This window comes from Pelophylax lessonae, assembly GCF_965119305.1.
Source record: "Pelophylax lessonae genome assembly, chromosome: 4".
Classification (NCBI taxonomy): Eukaryota; Metazoa; Chordata; class Amphibia; order Anura; family Ranidae; genus Pelophylax; species Pelophylax lessonae.
The window spans coordinates 380643598-380664135 of NC_138771.1; the positions used below are offsets into that span (position 1 = coordinate 380643598).

A 20538-nucleotide genomic window follows, 5' to 3' on the forward strand; every position below is an offset into this window, starting at 1 on the left:
AAAATGACTTGGGCTATTGTGTAAAGACAAATTATATTTCAAAGTTGCTGTTGTGTTACACATTAGACAAAACATAACAAATTTTACATAAAACTATTATAAATAATCGGTGTACATAATATTGACATACATCATCCATCCATGTGTCTCAAAATGATTTTTAAGATCGTAGTCACATCACAGAATGGTAATTTTGGTCAAAATGGAAACAGTGATGGCTTTTATCCACAACATTTTCAGTTGGGTAAAATGATTTGGCAAAAACATTTTTATTAATTGTAAAACCAAAGTAATTCTTACACAATTGCTTTTTTTTTTACTTGGAGTTGGTTGTTTTTTGCAAAAAATGATTTTGTCTTCTATGCAAATACATTTATTTAAACACAAAACATACACAACAGACCAAAAACATATAGTTTCAAACCACTAGTGTTACTTGCAAATATAAAAGTGCACTTTTTGTCCTTTATCCCATTTGACACTAAAATTGGATTGATGGCATAAAAGATTGTAAATGCTGCTATTTAGTGCATTTTTTAATGTTACATTGGAAAAACAAATTAAAACAGATGAATTGAAAAACAGCCCAAAATAAAAGCTATAGGGGGAATGGTAGGAAGGATTTAAAAAGGGGTGATTAGTGATACCTAAGATTTTATTGGAAAGCAAAAAAATTGGAGCAACTTTAACAAAACTGTACAGGCAGCTAGGAGGACAGCTCTCTTAGGTGTCTCAATCCTTAAACCTCAAACTGCCAGAAAATGTTTGTTAGCAAGTTAGCAAGCAGTACAAAGGAAACAAAAAACAAAAAAAATGTCTAAAATACATACTGAATAAACATGGTGAGCCCTTGTACCACAACTGGCTAATGCAACCATATCAAGCTTATAAAATTTAGTGAAGGTATCAGCAGAGGGCCAGGTCGCAGCCTTATGGACAAATCGCAGAGCCCAAAAAGTAGCCTAAAGGTAAACCCTAACAACACTGACAACATCTAAGGTGTGTAAAGGACTACTTTAGGGCAACATGGAGCCAGACAAAGGGACAGCAGCACAATACCTTTTTTAAGGTGTAACTACCTCAGATAGAAAAAAAGGGTGGGATGTCAAAACCACCTAGTCCTTGTGCAAAATCAAGAAAGGGGATTCACAAGAGAAGGCTTTCAACAAGAAACAAGGCTGTAAGGCAGGTCTGGAAATTAAGGTCACTAAAAAAAAGTCATCCTTTTTAACAACATCTGCAAGAGATTCTACAGAATATTGCCAAAAAGAGGTCCTTGTAAGACTAAAAAGTTCCATGAAGGAAGCAGTGGCCTAACAAGAGGAACACTATGAGTAACTACCTGTATAAAAGTAAGGAATGATTTGACAAAGGGCATTGAAACATGACTGCTAAGGTTGTAATCAAATCTCTGGAAAATTGAACCAATCGTCTTCAGGACTGCCAGGATACTCCTATGGTGCTGGATGATGTGAGGGCATTGGCATATGCCTGAATGACAGGTTTCAAGGGAGAATACTCTTCTTCAGAGCCAAAAATACTACTTTTGGCTCTGAAAAAGAGGGTTCTCCCTCGAAACAGGTCATTAGGCATATACGGATGCCATCACATCATCCAGCACCATATGAGTATCCTGGCAGTCCTGGAGGTGATTGGTTTCATTTTCCTTACATGTGTGCTATTATCATGCGTTTGTGGGTACAATATATGCTTTTTGGGATTTTAAGTGGTAATGCATGAGGTCGGTGCGCCCTTCTCTTGCTGTTGTTTTTCAGTATATTTGGATACCCTTGGTCCTGAGGGAGTAGCAAGACCCCAGGTGGTGATAACAAAGACCACACAAGACCAGTCACCTTCCCACATACCACTTGAGTGCAGGAGAGATACTCTTTTGAAATCAAATCTCCTCTTCTTAACATAGTTATAAAAGATCCTGAAAATCCCCACAACCAACAAGCATATGTGTTGTACACCATCAATCTAGAACAGAGAGTACCTGCTATTGTCATAATGATCAGCCAATGCAGAGGAAAAAAGAACAAATTTCCTTGTCCAGGGACAGAGGAGATCCATTACACTTGCACAGGATTTCCCACTGAGCAAAAGAGTACTACTTCAAAGTAGGACATCATCAGACCCAACACCATTATACAAGAAAAAAGAAAGAATTGAATGGTTTAATGTAGACTTCTGACAGGGTCCTGAAGTTTGTAAAGTTTTTTCCAGCAGAAGAAAAACTTGTCAAGATTAGCCCCAGATTCTCCAGATGAAGAGATTGGGACAGGCTGCAAGTCCTGCAAGGTTTGTAATGTTACCTAAATGTGGTCCTGCAAAGTTAGATAGAAATCTGCTCCCAAGACAAGATCATCAAGATAACCCACAACTGGAATCCCTGAAGTGGAGAAGAGCAAGATCAGGGCCATGATCTTTGTAAACACTGAAGGAGAAAGGGAAGACAAGCCACAAATGGGCAATGGCTATGTTCCACAGCAAATTGTTGGTGGTTCTGACAAATTGGGACATGAAGATATACATCTTGAATGTTACCCTAAAAATAACTAAATGGTGCTGTGTTCTGCCTTCAAATATAATCAACAAAAAAATTTAACAAAAAGCGCAGGAATAGCTGCTGCAAATACAGAATGTGGTCCCACAATTATAAAAATGATATAAATTGATATGAATTTGCGCTGCTAAATAATTAATGATAAATAAACAAAATATTGTGATATCAATTCATAACATATACAAAAGTGATTCCAAATACAGTAAAACATTCCCTTTTATATAAAACAAGCTTAATGTGCAAAAACAATGTAAAAATAAAAATAAAAATTAGATTTGTGTGAAAAAAAACAAGTGGTTCTGGTGATTTGTGTGATATTATAATAAAATAAAATATAATAATCAACAGTAACACGCTTTCAATGTGTAAAAATAAAAACAAATACACCAGTTGAAAGGAAAAGTCCCCAAAAGTCCAGATCCAAGTGATTCCATTAGTGTTTGTATTAAAGGCTCTTCACCCCCATAATCTATGTGCTCCACTGCAAAAATAAAGGGATCCTCCACCAGCTGAATTGCTCACTAACCTTTTAAGTGGACCCATATGCAAGCACAGGTCAATAAAGCTTATCAGGTACAAATTGCTAGTGCAGTAATCCTCCAGTTTAAGATCATTGGCTTGAATCCACTAATAGTTAAACAATAGTCTCGACTGTCACCATCAAAAGATAGCTTTTCTCCCTTGCTGCAAATTAAATTTACTGTTTTTTTTTTCCAAACATCTGCCCGGCTTTTTGCAAGTCTGGAAAAAGCCACATTGGAATCCACTTCGAATCTACTTGGTGAGTTGACAATGCCTGTGGATTTCCTTCAAATCAGCAAGCTGTCAATGCTGTCCACTCAGTCTGGCTCTCAGGAGGTATGTTCAATTCAATACATAGTGCTAGATCACAGTGTTCACTCCCCTCCCCCATGGAAGGCTGTACTCCATCTCACACACCAACCCTTCTACTTCTGGAAGTAGGCAGCCTAACCCACTAGTTCTGATTGATCTTCATTCAAAAATTTAAAATTGCATTTATGTAATTAAATTCAACCTAGTATAACACTTGTATGCTGTCTGAATGTAGTTTCTACAACTGTTAGCATTTAAAAGTATTGCAGCTACATGTGCTACTTTGACCAAATGTATGATTGCTGATCCAACACAGGAAGTGAAAGCAATTTCCCCAGTGAGATAAAGACTGCAAAAAAAAAAAAAACATAGACTGGAGTTTTAACCATCCCCTACTCTGTCTAAAACTAAACAAAAAAGTTTTGGATTTACATAAAATTTAAAGTAAACCTGCCATGAGAGTATCAGGGCTGCTATTGCTAAGCTTCTTTTGAAAATTCCAGTTACCTGGCTATTATGACCTACTTCAAGTCAATTAACTAGAAAACAATATACAGAGTAGAAAATTCAGAGGAATGTAAACAGTCTATATTTGCATCCTTATTCCATGCTAGTGAAATATTGAAGCATAGGGGTTAACAAGACAATCAGGTAACTAGTATTTTTAGAAGGTCAGCTCAGCCATCTTCCATGTTTCTTACATTATTCTAATTTTTACATGTATCAACACATACCAAAAAATTATCTTTAAAAAAAATATATCTACTATGAACAGTAATTTTCAACCGGTTGTTAGAATCCTAACTTTGCTGCTACAATAATTAGTGGTGATAAGGAAGGAAACATGTCACTACACCTACTCTAACTCTGATCCTCTGTTCAACAAGATCATTTAAGATAGACCTTGCATCAGAAAGAATCCATTACATCAGGTCCTCCTCCTCCTTTATCAATTATCATATGATAAACATGCCAAAAAGCTTAGAATAGAAAAAAGTTAGAACATGTACCGGTACTTACTTTTCTGGTTTCCACTCACAGTGCCTAGGCAAGGGTGACATCACAATCCTTCTGATTAGATCCTGTGAATGATGAGGATCACAAATATTGTGCTGGAGTGTAATCTTGTGATATTTGGAATACCCAACATTCCCCAGGTTCTCACTGGAAGTATAGCTCTGCCACTCCATGTAGTGCAAAATCTGGGGGTAAGGTAAGTATTTATTTTAACTTTTGTTCCCACAGGTGAGCTTTTGTACATCCATCATATGATAATTTATTAAGGTGGTTGGGGCCTTGAGGTATTGCACAGACTGTAAGTGTGCAAAATGTGACAATTAATTAAAGTGTCCTTCTGATTAGATCCTGTGAATGATGAGGATCACAAATATTGTGCTGGAGTGTAATCTTGTGATATTTGGAATACCCAACATTCCCCAGGTTCTCACTGGAAGTATAGCTCTGCCACTCCATGTAGTGCAAAATCTGGGGGTAAGGTAAGTATTTATTTTAACTTTTGTTCCCACAGGTGAGCTTTTGTACATCCATCATATGATAATTTATTAAGGTGGTTGGGGCCTTGAGGTATTGCACAGACTGTAAGTGTGCAAAATGTGACAATTAATTAAAGTGTTTGTTCACCAATGCCAAAAGTCTGCCAAGAAAAATAGGTGAGTTTGAAGTTCTGTGCATGAGGAGAACTATGATTTAATTGGTATTGCTGAATCTTGGCATCATTCTTCACATGACTGGGCTATTATTATTATTCCTGGCTATGCTCTCTTTCGGAAAGACAGAGTATAAAGGAAAGGTGGCGGTGTCTGTTTCTAAGTGAGAAGTGATCTCATAGTGAGTGTGAAAGAGGACCTAGTTGTTGGAGAGTGTGATGTGGGCAGAAATGTACATGGTTGTGCATAATACAAAGATTATCATGAGTTTGTTATAGACCTCCCAGTATTAATGGGGAGGTAGAGACTCAGCTCCTGGCACAGATAGAAAGGGCTGCAAGGGCTGGGACAGTGATAATAATGGGAATTTTAACTACCCAGACACTGACTGGAGAAATGGCACTGCTGGAACAGTGAAAAGGCAAAAATGTATAAACCTATTGCAAGACAATTTTATGGTGCAGTTTATTGAGACCCTGACTAGAAATTATGCTCTGCTGGACCTGGTAATCTCAAACCATGCAGAGCTTATTAATAATGTTCATATAAAAGAACATCTGGGTAGCAGTGACCATAATATGACTTCATTTAATGTTAGCTGTAAGCATCAAACTCATACAGAAAATATAAAAACACTTAACTTTAAGAGAGCAAATTTTCCAAGAATAAGGGCTGCTCTCCAAGACTTAGACTGGGAGGGAATATTGGCATCGATGAACACAAAACAAAAATGGAAATTCTTCAAAAAGACTGTATTCAAACTCACTGCAAAGTATATTCCCATGGGCAATACGTTTAAAAGACCAAAAATAGAACCTATGTAGCTCATGGCCAAAGTTAAAAAAAGCTATAAATAATAGGAATAGAGCTTTTAAAAAAAACATAAAAATGAAAGAACACTATCTTTATTTAATTGTTAGAAAGAATATAACAGAATATGTAAAAAGGAAATCAAGGATGCAAAAATTCAAAATGAACAATAGATTGCAAAAGATAGTAGGTCAAACCCCAAAAAAATCTTCAATTATATTAATAGTAAAAAGGTCAGGTATGAACATATAGGCCCTTTACAAAATAATCAGGAGTGGGTGACTGGGGACAAAGAGAAGGCAAATTTATTAAATACTTTCTTCAGCTCTGTGTATACAAAGGAGCACGGGGGAGCTCATAACTATAATGAGGATGGTATTGACGCAGCCCCAAATGATCCACAATGGCTCAAAAGTGATATGGTCCAGAAATACTTAGACAGAATACAAGTGTATAAAGCACCTGGACCAAAGGCAGAAGTTGTCAAACTAACCTGATTTATTTTTAGGAAGAGGTAAGTAAAGCCTTGGACAGAGGGGTGGCTGTGGACGTAGTATACTTGGATTTTGCAAAAGCGTTTGACACAGTTTCCCACACACGGCTAATGTATAAGGTAAAGTCTACAGGCTTGGAAAGATCAGTTTGTAAATGGATAGAAAACTGGCTAAAAGATATAATTCAGAGAGTAGTGGTTAATGATTCTTACTGTGAATGGTCTAAGGTTATCAGTGGTGTACCCCAAGGTTCAGTAATGGGACCCTTACTTTTTAATATCCTTATAAATGATATAGGGTCTGGGATTAAAAGTGCAATTTCAGTCTTTGCAGATGACACCAGGCTATGCAGTGGAATAACATCCCTACAGGATGTCTCCAACTTACAAGCTGACCTCAATGCACTGTTTCATTGGGCAACTGTGTGGCAAATTAGGTTTAATGTTGATAAATGTAAAGTTATGCCCTTGGGGGGCTAAGAATATGCATGCATCAAACATAGTAGGCGGAGTAGAACTGGGGAATCCATAGCGGAGAAGGATCTGGGTGTTCTGGTAGATCATAAGCCTAATATTAGCATGTAATGCCAAGCTTCGGTTTCCAAAGCAAGAAAAGACCTTTCTTGTATTAACAGAGGCATGGACTCCAGAGAGAGAGATATAATTTTGCCCCTGTACAAATCATTAGTAAGACCTCATCTGGAATATGCAGTTCAGTTTTGGGCACCAGTTCCAAAAAGGATATCAGAGAACTGGAGAAAGTGCAGAGAAGGGCAACCAAACTGATAAGAGGCATGGAGGAGCTCAGCTATGAGAAAAGATTAGAGGAACTGAATTTATTTTCTCTTGAGAAAAGGAGATAAAGGGGGGGGGGGGATATGATCAACATGTATAAATACATAAGGAGTCCAAGTAATGAACTTGGTGTTGAGTTATTCACTTTAAGGTCATCACAGAGGACAAGGGGGCACTCTTTACATCTAGAGGGAAAGAGATTTTGTCTCTAAATACGAAAAGGTTTCTTTACAGTAAGATTGGTTCTGGCCAGCTCAGTAGATTGCTTTAAAAAAAGGCCTGGATTCTTTCCTAGGTGTACATAAAATAACTTGGTACTAATATTTATAGGTAAAGTTGATCCAGAAAATATCTGATTGCCTCTCGGAGGATCAGGAAGGATTTTTTCCCTTGCGGTAGCAAATTGGATCATACTTTGCTGGGGTTTTTTGCTTTCCTCTGGATCAACTGCTGGAATAGGATTGTGTATATGGGATTGTATGGTTGGGTTTTCTTTACTGTTTTTTTGTTTTTTATTGGTTGAGTCAGATGGACTATTTTTTCAACCTGACTAACTATGTAACTATGCTTTCTCTTGCATAGTCCTCTTTATTAAGAATGTAGCTAGCTTTTTATTTGCCTCTACTATGCCTGTTTTAGTTGCAAATACCGAACAGCTTCAAATTAGTTACACAGAAAACATGTTAATATTACATACCACCACATGACAGTGTAAATGCTTGTTGATTGGCTGCTCATGCACCTATGCTTTCTAGGAAGAATGAAAGTAAATCACAGTCCAATACAATGACACATTTAAGCAGGAACCTAATGGCCATAACCCTGGGGTTCCCAAAAGATTACGTGCATGTATGTACAGCATATCTGCGCGTTATATCATACTTATATAATTAAGTGCCCAGGGATGTACAGGGGTCCCTTTCCCTGGGGGTGTACTGTCCATGCTCCCCCTTATCACTCCTTTAACACTGCTGACATCTCCTGGTCTTCTTCTTGTTGCACAAACTTCAGCCAAAGCATGGAGAGATTGAGCACATGTGCAGCTCAATCTACAATTACGTGAAACATGTTATCAGGCAGAGCTTTTAAGGCAAAGGAGGCATACACTATGTTTTTTTTTTTACTAAAGACAAATAGGCTGTTGAAGTTGAAAGGGCATTTTCATTTTTTTCTGTTTATTGAATTGGGCATATTAACTTCGTAAGTAAATTTTCCTTAAGCTTAGTGAACGAGGTGAAAACTCTGCTGACTGTCATGTGGAAGCAAAAACACAATTTTTTTTATGTTCCTTGCATGTAATTGGGTATGTGGTTAAGGCCCCTTTCACACATACGGACCGTTTGTCCTTTTTTCATCCATCCGTTGACGGATGAAAAACGGACATCAATGCATTCCTATGGAAAAACGGATGATCGTCCGTTTACATCTGTTTTCATCCGCTTCCGTCAATATCCGTTTTTTGAACAGCTGAAAGCCCTATTTTTCTTCTGTTTAAAAAATTGGATCGGACAAAAAACAGATGTAAACTGACAAACTGTCAGTTTTTCACCCGTTTTTGCATTGGGAGTGGATGTTAAAAAACGGATAAAAAACGGATGAAAAACGGACGAAAACGGATGAAAAACAGATGAAAAATGGATAAAGAACAGATGAAAAATGGATGAAAAACTGATGAATACTTCATCCATTTTGACGTGACTAAACTGATGAAATGAACGGTCCGTATGTGTGAAAGGGGCCTAAAATTCACTTTGCAAAGAATACCCAGAGTCTATTCTACCATGAAAAACGACCTGATAACAATTAAAAAAAAAGTACTTTAGTTCTGCTTTAGAATACTATTTAAAATACACTAAAATATATTTTTATTGAATATATAACTAGATTAGATGAAGGTGTTTGATATTTGCATGTACTTATGCTTTAATGTTTTTGTTCATAAAATATATTATAATCTGTTCAAAATTCAGTTCATATGGAGTGAGTTTCTACTGTATTTTTTACAAAGCGCTACTAACACAAACAAGCTGTATGAAAAGCTTTTAAGTTTTCAGTTACAGTATATGGCTAAACAAATTAACAGTATTGAATCTTATACTTTGCAATCATACTGCATTAAAAAGCAAAAGCATTTAAAACTAGCCAAACACATATTCACTAATAATTAAGGTAAAGCTATAAAACATGTAAACGCAGTACACATCCAAAAGAGTATTAAATCCAGTGAATGCGTCACACAGGGGAATTCAAACAATTCCGTTTCCACAAATTGGAGATTGTTGATAGATGACACCATGGGTTTCTATAAATTTGTTCTTTGATGGTTACAAACTTCATAATTACAAAATTTCCAGAGAATGTTTTGTGGTTCAATTTGTAAGGTTACAAACATTTCACAGTGCTATTGAGAGTCAGCACCATTGTTCACATAGCCTTTTTTACATAACATTTTCAAAGAGATGTAATGACCTCATGATATTGTCATCCTAAAAAAGAAAGCATACACAATGTTAATTTTCCAAGTTGAATTATTGCATAGTTAAAAATGTTAACAAATTATCCAGCTACTAAACTAATACACTATGGGTCTTAAAAGAAGTAGGCATCTCTAGTCAATATTTATTGCAAAAGTAAAAAGAAATCTGCACATCCTCTGCAAAGACCTATCTTAAACACAATATATTTTCATCCTTTTTATCACACACCTACTTTTAATTTGCTATATTTTAAAGATTGGAAATAGATAAAAAAATAATTGTGGCAAATGTTAACGTTTTGCAAGCTATCAGGAATCATCAATGGAAAAAAACCTTTCCTGTAACACAGTTTCTATTTTCATGCTTTAAATTATATTTTGTGAGTTCTTGTTAAGCTTCTTTATTTTTCCTCATTGCAAATACATGTTAAAATAGTACTTTTCTTTTTCTGGCAATTATATGGTACAAACGTATCAAGATATCCCATATTTAGCATGTGTGCTTTCTGTTGTACACACAAAAAAACCTACATGTGACTTCTCAATGCAGATATAGTAGTATGGTGTCCCACCCAAGATTTTCAGCATCTAACTAATACACAACATTGTATTCAGTTTAGCATTTTCGGGTCCATAACCCTCTATTTTTTCATGGCTCTTTCCTTGGTGGGTTTGCTAAGATTATTATGTTAAAGACTAATTTCTTGAGTAATTTCAAGTTTTTGAACAGATGTCCTCACATTCTCATCAAGCACACCTTGATATGATGAAGAATGTATAGTTGACTCAATGACAAGCTTCCCACGCCCTGAACAGCAAACCAACCCTAATCATTAACATTTTTACTACCATGCTTCACAGCTGCTATGAGGTTCTTCTGCTAAAACACTGGCTATACCTATTGGCATCCACCACTTTCTTCTCGAGGGTCATGAAGAGCTATACTGAACAAATTTTTTTCATGAGCTGAACTCCAAGATCTAAGAAAACCGGGATTTATCCGTGAAGAGAACACCTCTCCAAAGTGCCAGACACCATCGAATGCTAGCTTCACATCTGTGCAATAATCATGGAGTCTAATCAGCATCTTGATATGCCACACCTGTGAGGTGGATGGCTAATCTTGGCAAAGGAGAAGTGCTCACTAACACAGATTCAGAAAGATTTGTGAACAATATTTGCGAGAAATAGGCCTTTTGTGTACATAAAAAAAGTCTTAGATCTTTGAGTTCAGATCATGAAAAATAGGGGGGAAAAAACAAAAGTGTTGCATTTATAATTTTGTTTGTGTATATTGATCCTGGCATGATGACACTAAGAACATAGATCCTAAATATAGGTTTAACTAAGACAGGTTTCACCTGCATATTCCCCAAGGTGGTTCTAATTATTGGCGCCCAATCTGAAACACCGTATTCTAATTTCATAGATTTGAAGGGGTGTTAAATGTAGAGCTGTATTTTTACTTTTTACATATTTAAATTCTGCATTTTTGCTCTTTTAGAGCATAAAAATGAATATACTATGACAATTTTACATGTCCTTTGTTTAAGGAATATTATCTTTATCTACTGGCACTATTTGAGTCAAGGCCTGATATTTGAAAGTGAAGATAATGCAGTGAATTGCACTAGACTTGTGGCAGAGTAGGCGACACATGTGGGCCACAACCAACATCCCAAATAGGTATCCTTAAAATATTACTTTGTGCTCCTTTTCCCTCTCTTATGGTAGCGTTTTAAATAGAAACTATATACAGAATTGTATATATCACTCATATTAACACAACTATGAACAGAAAATTTGGTAATGGACTTTGTGTGGACATATAGAAGAAAAAAAAATTTTCTTATGTACCATTAAAAATCTATTACACAACATTAAAAATGACTCTCCACATAGGGGATTACAACATGCAAACATTCTGATTACATTTGACATGTGAACTCAACGCATTTTGGGAATCCTTCTTCAGAAGCACATGTGACAGATTCAGTACAATGGAACCCACTCCAAACATTTAATAGAGTAACATCAGCCAGTACGGTAGACTGGAATTCATAGCATGTGTGTTTTGCCCTTAGAGGTGCAAATGAGTAAGCCACGGTGAAGCCACTGCCTCTCGGTTGAGAATTGAGGTACATTCAGTAAACAGGCAATGGTCTTGTACACACAATCTTTAAATTAAAAGGACCTACTTCCCAATGGGGATCTATTCAGACCCAATGTGAGTAATTCACCATAAGGACAGCAGGGTAGTCAAAAATTCAGTTACCATGAATCCAGGCTCGTACTAAGAAAAACTTGGGATGGTTACTATTTGCATAGACCTCAGTTATGTGTTCATCCATACTGAGCCTCTACACAAACCCACAAGCAAGGGTTAAAGTAAATGGCCACCTGGCGGATTCCTTCCCTATCCGCAATGGTACCAGACAGGGGTTCCCCTTTTCCCCTATCAAATTTGTACTCGCGTTGGAACATTTTCTTCATCATATTAGAACTCACACAGAAATTAGGGGCATACGGATAGGCGGTAAGGAATTGAGAGTTTTTAAGGTTTCAGTTTATATATCATTAAAAATAGCTTCTCTCCACTGAATGTAATTTAAAAATATTTTTTGTTTTGAGTTGATACATTTTCCTCAGCCCAGCTCCCCTTTTGGCTCAGCTACCCATCATAAAAATAAATTAAGAGTGTTAAATTGGGCTTTAAAGGCTAAGTTCACCTTTAAAAAAAATCTAAGATTTTTAAAGGAAAAAATGTGTATGTTTTTTTTTTTCTTTTACAGGAGCCTACAAAACATTGCAACTGTGGTCAGTGTTAATATATGAATGAAGTGGCCACACTGATTTCAAAAGTGACAGAAGTGGCAGGATAGAAGAACCCCCAGACACTGCCATAGGGGGAGGGGGAAGGGTTGAGGGTTGGAGAAATCTTTGGAGTTGGAGTTTGCATTTAAGCATGACCTGTTACATTCGTTTTAAGGCTAAATATTTTGAAGTGTAAAGCTGATTTTGTACTGTGTTGAACGGATCAGTAAATTAAATAAATCCTTACCTCTTGGCAGGATTCAATGAATTCATCTAAAGTTACAACTCCATCTTTATTTTTATCCATTTTCTGAAAGAGAAAATTGTTTCAGTTAAAAGATGAAAACGAGCAAGAAACAACAAAACCTTAATTAAATAAATAACTAGGTAAAACTTCATAACCAAGCCAAAAAAGATAAATCTGTGTTTTTTTTTTTTTTCTATCACATTTTAAGTTCTCCAGAAAATATGCATTGTATATAATCATGAGTACAGACTTGGTTTTTAAATATTACAGGATTCCTAGATATAAAGCAAAAAAAAAAAAAAAGTATAATTTGTTGCCACTTCACAAACATCTCAAAATCTTTTTTTTATTTACTTATTTACTTTTATTTCTCGGCTCTCCCCTCATTTTTGCTGCTCTCTGTACTGTTGGCAACCCAGAATACTGTTCAGGCTGCCCACCCGCGTCCTACCAACCAATAATGTCCTAAGAACATAGGCTCCCGCACAGCATTCTGGGTTTCACACAGGAGTACAGATGACAACAGATAGAAGGAGAGAGCAAGGAGGAGATACAGGCTGTGCTTTCTTCCTCTTATCTGTATACAGGACTTTACACAGAGCAATCAGACTGTACAGGGATTGATTACCATTCCCCATTCTCCTCCACATACTACTCCTGTCCCAGCAGCAGAAATTTTGGGTGGGACGATAATTAAACCCTGTAAAATCGATCTGAGAGCCTTTTGTGTTATCCCCTGAGGAGGGGAGGGGCACATCCTTTTGACTCTTTCCTCCTCTCTGCTGCTGTCACTGCTCTTAGGAAGGATGTGGTGGTTGTGGTGGGATGAGAGGTTTTGTGCTAGGAGGGTGAATTTGGGGATGGTGGAGGGGGAACAGAAATTGTATTAGGAGGGAGAGTTTTGGAAGGGGGGGCATTGCTAGGAGGGGGAAAATGGGAGGGTTTGTGCTAGCAGTGAGGAATTTGGGGGAAAAGTTTTCCTGTACCGCACAAAAATATGCTGCCTTCTGCAGATGTGCACAGATGCCATTAATTCTTAATGGCGCCCTCGAGCATCTAGCATATGCATGTGCATTTATGCCTGCTAAACTACATGGTACCGCAGTACCATGCGTTTTGGTGCTGCAAGATTTTAAAAACCATGTCACACATTTTTTGTGTGTTTCCACACAGCAGCCCAATAAAAAATGTGTTATAAATATATATAATATGTTAATAAATGTTCTTCCCCTTTAAATCCTTCAACTGACACTTTGTGCAGCTGGAGCTCTCAATCCTGGCTGTCACTGACAGCTCAAGTCCCCATTGATGATTGGGAACCATGTCAGATATGAAAAATAAAAAAACACCCACCTACAGATGAACACCTTCATGCTGAGATAGAAAGGCAGATGTGCCCTGCTTCTATATTGTGTGGCCTGACCACTACTTGTCCTGCAGTACCTGCTGGCTCCCCACTACCAGGGCCATCTAACATGAGGCAAAAGGAGCAGCTGCCCAGGGCCCAAATATTGTTGTGGGGCCCAATAGTGCAGTGTATGGAGGATTGTGGTATGACCATATAATGTGCAGTACATGGAGTGTAGTATTGTAGAGTACAGAATGGTAGCCCAATGACCCATCTTACTTCAAATCATTACCCATGATACTGATTAATGCAGCACAAAATGTGTGCTTCTCAGTTGTGGGATACCCCAAGAATGGTACAAACTTGTAGATAAAATAGCGAAAATGGAAGAACTTATTGCAATATCACGAGACTCTCCATTCAAATTTGCAGATACTTGGGCCCGTTGGCTACAATTTCGTACATCAAGCAAATACCTACTAGAAATGAGTCACACCCACCCAGTTCAAACCAATAGTTAAATGGCCTATCTTCTTCCTTACACTTTTAAACTCCAGAAAATTCGACCTCTGAAACCACCACATTGAAATACTTTATCCTCTCTATGCCTAAACCTCACACATTTGTCCAGAATCAACCTGACCAAAGACTATACCCAACAACATTAAAATATTCATAAACTTCCCCCTCTCCCTCCCCTCCTTTTTTTTCTCTCTTCTCTCCCTCACACTTTTCTTGTCCTTATCCTTAATACTTTAACCCACCCGAATCCCTGCAATCCCCAATTTATCTACAGTGCGGATGCTGGCCACTCGCACTCGTATTCCATCTATGCTCTCCAAAACCAGAATGACCCTACCCACTCCCTTCCTTACCTTCCCAACCCCATCGCTTTCCCTAATCTAGACTAAGTAACTAATTAAAGGTTATTGCACTCAGATTAATGATTAATTATTCACGGGTCATCTTGCATTTCTTAAAATACTCGATTTCATATTGCTTCTGAAATATATTGTCCTAACATTATATTTCTAGGCATTTATACATTTAACTAAATGTTCTCCTAATTATCATATTGTAATACCCATTACATTCTCATTAATGTTTACGTCATTTTTCAGAATTCATTGTATACTTATGTTTGTAATAACTAACACTGTTTATTTCAATAAAACCTTATTTTGGAAAAAAAAAAAAAAAATGACTGGGACTATAAACCTTGAACCTGCAAAGTTTTTGTCAAATCCATGGTAGTGCTGAACCTAAACCTTGCTAGATCATATAAATACAAATTATATGTATGGAAATGGTAAAAAGAAATACTCTTATATGGAGCAAAAAAAGGCCAATTTGTGCCTGTATCCCTCAAATGCACATTTTACATATGTAATTATTACTGTCATTTTTGTCATTTATACTATTCAAAAATTTAGGATATAATTATTGCTCAAAGAGCAGATTGTGTGAATTCAGTCTGACTGGTAGAAAGGTTGACTAGACAAAAGGATTTCACACACATTCTAACACAAAGATGTGAACCAAGCCCTAAAGATTTGTAACAAGCGGGTACGGTCTTTGGGATTGTCTTTTCTGTCTCATGGAAGTGTGCCCTTTAAGTACCATCTGTTATTGGTAGAAAATAAATATATCAAAGTTGTGGATCCAGTCACAAAATATTGTTTCCTGCAAGTCTCTCTCTATGCCAAAGACTGCACAACAAGAGATGTTAGGCTCCATTCACACCTAAGCGTATCGTGTTCAGGCGTTTTTTTGAGGGGGGTTTTTTCAGTCTTTTTTGGGCTTTTTTTGGGCTTTTTACAGTCGATATTTCAGGCTATTTTCAGGCATTTTGTCAGGCGTTTTTTTTACAGATGTTTGGAGGCAGGCATTGACATTAACAAAAACAGCCAAAAAAGAAGCTCATGTACTTTTTTGAGCTTCAGGCGTTTTGCTTCAGGAGATAAAATGCTCAGATGTGAACAGGGGCCTTTAAAATTAAGGGAATTTTGCTTGTTGGGCATTTTGAGACTTTAGAGATTTTAGGAGCTGAAATACGCTCAGGTGTGAACAGGGCCTTAAAGTTTCTTTCAAAAGATACATTCTTATATGTTCTATTTATACTTCAATCTCCAATAATCCTATACACAGAAAACAAAAAAATGAAATTAGGGCAAACCTTGCACTTAAAGGCAAAGTTTAGTAAGAATAAACCTGCCTCTTATATTTAGACAATTTATTTCCTGATCTCGTACTTTAGCCTAAATGCTCAGCACTGCAGCATAAATTGATCAATGGCATGTATTGTTTTGTTTTAAAGTGTAAAGTAAGAGTTAAGTGTATGTAAAGCCACAACTTTTTTTAGCTTTGAATACAGTAGGAAAAAATTAGAACTCCTGTCAGGTTATTACTTCTTACCAGCAGGGCTATGTTAGAGAGATTTCTCCACACTACCTGTTTTGCAGACAATGGTTTTACCAGACAAGAAGTGGGAGGAAACAATGCAACCAAGATAAAAATCTGACCGGGGTTTTAGCCTGTTGAAGCCTGTTGAAGCCCATTTTCTTTCTGGAAAACATCAGCTGGACAGGAGGTGAGGGGAACAGCCCTAATGGAGCCCAGCATAGCAGCAAAAAACAACAAAGAAGTTTAAATCCTTCCCCACTCCATCCACATTTCACACTTTAAAGCAGATACTTTTTTTTTTTTTTTAGCATTTTTGCAAGCTCCACTTAAAAGAAAACATAGTCTTTGTTACACAGGGTGTGTTTAGACTTAAACATTAAAGTATCCTTCTGTTATGTAAGTATGCCAAGTAATTCTGTGGTAATATCCAAGTCAGAGGTTTAATATCTAAAGCATTTGTTACCCCATCATTTCATAATCCTGATATGTGCCTGCTATACAATGCACTTGTATGAGAAAGTATCCTGTTCTCTTTGTATTGCTTCCTTTATGTGAAATCCCTGGTGTTCCTGACAGTCCCTCTGCTTTCCTAATATAAACTGACCACACTAAGAAGGAAAACACACTGTGGTCAGTTCTCTAGCTATGCTGGGTACTCAGCCTGCTCTCCTCCAATGATCAGACATTTTCTGACACGCCCCCTCTTCACAGCCTGTCACTGGGAAGCTCAGTGTTCTGCTACTTCTCCTCCCCCAGCTCTTATGCAGCTGGGAACAGAGGGAATGTGATCACTTATAAAAAAAGGGAAACAAATTATTTATGCATATATGTTTTTATATATATACAAAATGTTTTGCCTTTCATTTCTATTTTAAACTGAATAGGTTGTTTTACAAGGTGATCATTTACAATCACTTTAAATCTTGATGTCCTTTCTATATTTCTTTCAGTGTGAAACTTTGCCTCCTCTGTACAGGAGGTTTCTGAAAAAAAGATCAGCGACTTCTGCTCCCTCTCCTGTACACAAAGTCGATTTATATCCTTTGTGGCTCTTGAATAACATAACTAAGTACAAGCTTTTGTGCCCTGAAATCAGCTATTAGTCCAGCAATGTACCTCCAGATGAAGAGCATGAGACCAAACCACAACCCTTGCCTACACAATAGTATACACTATTCTTTTGTGCATACTGTTGTGTATATCTGACCTGCAAATCACATGTAAAAGTATAAAGTAAGAAGGTATTGTTAAACATAAATATATACACTATATTGTCAAAAGTATTGGGACGCATGCCTTTACATGCACATGAACTTCATTGGCATCCCAGTCTTAGTCTTTAGGGTTCAATATTAGGTTGGACTATCCTTAGCAGCTATAACAGCTTCAACTCTTCTGGGAAGGTTGTCTACAAGGTTTAGGAGTGTGGCTATGGGAATCTTTGACCATTCTCCCAGAAGCACATTTGTGAGGTCAGGCACTGATTTTGGACGAGAAGGCCTGGCTCGCAGTCTCCACTCTAATACATCCTCAGTCAAGTTCCTCCACCCTAAACTGGCTCATCCATGGACCTTGCTTTGTGCACTAGTGTGCAGTCATGTTGAAACAGGAAGGGGCCATCCCCAAACTGTTCCCACAAAGTAGGGAGCATGAAATTGTCCAAAATGCCTTGGTATACTGACGCCTTAAGAGTTCCCTTCACTGGAACTAAGAGGCCAAGCCCAACCTCTGAAAAACAAACCCAGACCATAATCCCTACTCCACTAAATGATTTTGACCAGTGCACAAGCAAGGTCCATAAAGACATGGATGAGCGAGTTTGACAAGCCTGATCTCAACCCAATAGAATACCATTGGGAGGAATTAGATTGGAGACTGCGAGCCAGGCCTTCCATGGGAAACCATGGGAAGGTTTCCAACCCAAAAGATGGCCACACCCGGCTTCGTTTCAGGACCGTGATGATGTCACACAGAGCCTGGTGCGTGATGTCATTGCTGCACTGGAACGAAGCAGAGTGTGGCCATATTTTGGGTTGGAAACCTTCCCATGTGGATTATCAATGTTTTTTTTTAAGTTGTGAGTGGCTTTTATACTTTGAATAAATGTGTAGGAAATGCATTATGCTATAAGGAGGCTATATCTGTTTTATTGAGATATATAAATTGTGGACCTCGAATGGTGGGTTGCTTGTTGGAGAGACACCTCTAGTGGGATCATTTGGATCTGGAAGGAACCATACTTGACAGGTTAGCTGAGGAAAGGGATAGCTTCTTCTAATGAGTGTGTTCTGTATTAGGGGGGTAAAACAGATTCGGTAAGAGGCTGTGTGTGCTGATTGTGGAGGTGGGGGTTTCTACTCAGGATCTCTGACTGTGGACTCAAGGACTGTGTTTTCCCAAAGGGAAATTGACTTTATGTGCACTTTAATATACTAAGGAAAGCGCTGTATTTATACAGTATATCGCAAAAGTGAAGAAATTACATGTTGCTACAATGTAAAGTAGTGAGTGTACAGCTTGTATAACAGTGTAAATTTGCTGTCCCCTCAAAATAACTCAACACACAGCCATTAATGTCTAAACCACTGGCAAAAAAAGTGAGTACACCCCTGAGTGAAAATGTCCAAATTTGGCCCAATTAGCTATTTTCCCTCCCAGGGGTCATGTGACTCATTAGTGTTACAAGGTCTCCGGTGTGAACAGGGAGCAGGTGTGTTAAATTTGGTGTTATCGCCTAACTCTCTCATAGTGGTCATTGGAAGTTTAACATGGCACCTCATGGCACAGAACTCTCTGAGGATCTGAAAAAAAGAATTGTTGCTCTACATAAAGATGGCCAAGGCTATAAGAAGATTGCCAAAACCCTGATTAATCTGCATGGCTGTCATCCCAGAAAAAAGGACATGGATTACTGGATCCATGTCCTGTAGTCTGATGAGACCAAGATAAATGTATTTGGTTCAGATGGTGTCCGTGTGTGTGGTGGCAACCAGGTGAGGAGTACAAAGACAAATGTGTCTTGCCTTCAATAAAGCATGTTGGTGGGAGTATCATGGTCTGGGGCTGCATGAGTGATGCCGGCACTGGGGAACTACAGTTCATTGAGGGAACCATGAATGCTAACATGTACTGTGACATACTGAAGCAGAGCATGATCCCCTCCCTTCGGAGACTGTGGCGCAAGGCAGTATTCCGACATGATAACGACCCCAAACACACCTCCAAGACGACCACTGCCTTGCTAAAGAAGCTGAAAGTAAAGCTGATGGACTGGCCAAGCATGTCTCCAAATCTAAACCCTATTGAGCCTCTGTGGGGCATCCTTAAACGGAAGGTGGAGGAGCACAAAGTCTCTAACATCCACCAGATCTGTGATGTCATCATGGAGGAGTGGAAGCCGACTCCAGTGACAACCTGGGAAGCTCTGGTGAACTCCATGCCCAAGAGGGTTAAGGCAGTGCTGGAAAATAATGGTGGCCACACAAAATATTGACAATTTGGGCCCAATTTGGACATTTTTACTTAGGGTTGTACTCACTTTTGTTGCCAACTCACTTTTGTTGAGCTATTTTGAGGGGCCAGCAAATTTACACTGTTATGCAAGCAGTACACTCACTACTTTACATTGTAGAAAAGTGTAATTTCTTCAGTGTTGTCACATGAAAAGATATAAAACATTTTTTACAAAAATGTGACACGGTTGACACCATCTGAACCAAATAAGTTTATCTTGGTCTCATGAGACCACAGGACATGGTTCCAGTAATGCATTTCCTTAGTCTGCTTGTCTTCAGCAAACTGTTTGCAGGCATTCTTGCGCATTATCTTTAGAAAGGGCTTCCTTCTGGGACGACAGCCATGCAGACCAATTTGATATAGTGCGTGGCATATGGTCTGAGCACTGACAGGCTCCCCCCCCCCCCCTTCAACCTCGACAGCAATGCTGGCAGCACTCATACCTCTATTTCCTGAAGACAACCTCCTGATATCATGCTCATCACGTGCACTCAACTTAGTTACATAGTTAGTCAGGTTGAAAAAAGACAAAAGGCAATCTGGCTCAACCAATAAAAAACACCCGCAGT

General features: G+C 38.0%; 1 protein-coding gene across 2 annotated transcripts in view; it reads right to left on the minus strand.

Annotated features, from left to right (window-relative positions):
* Positions 1 to 9065: 9065 nt before the first annotated feature.
* The window catches only part of KCNIP1 (potassium voltage-gated channel interacting protein 1), a 390322-nt gene continuing 378849 nt past the window's right edge, over positions 9066 to 20538 (minus strand). For both annotated transcript variants that reach the window (XM_082255328.1, XM_082255327.1), the window contains 2 exons: positions 12703 to 12765; positions 9066 to 9651 (listed from right to left, as the gene is read on the minus strand). In XM_082255328.1, coding sequence (XP_082111454.1) covers positions 9604 to 9651; positions 12703 to 12765 — 111 coding nt within the window. In that variant the 3' untranslated portion in view covers positions 9066 to 9603. The remainder of the gene's footprint in view (positions 9652 to 12702; positions 12766 to 20538) is intronic.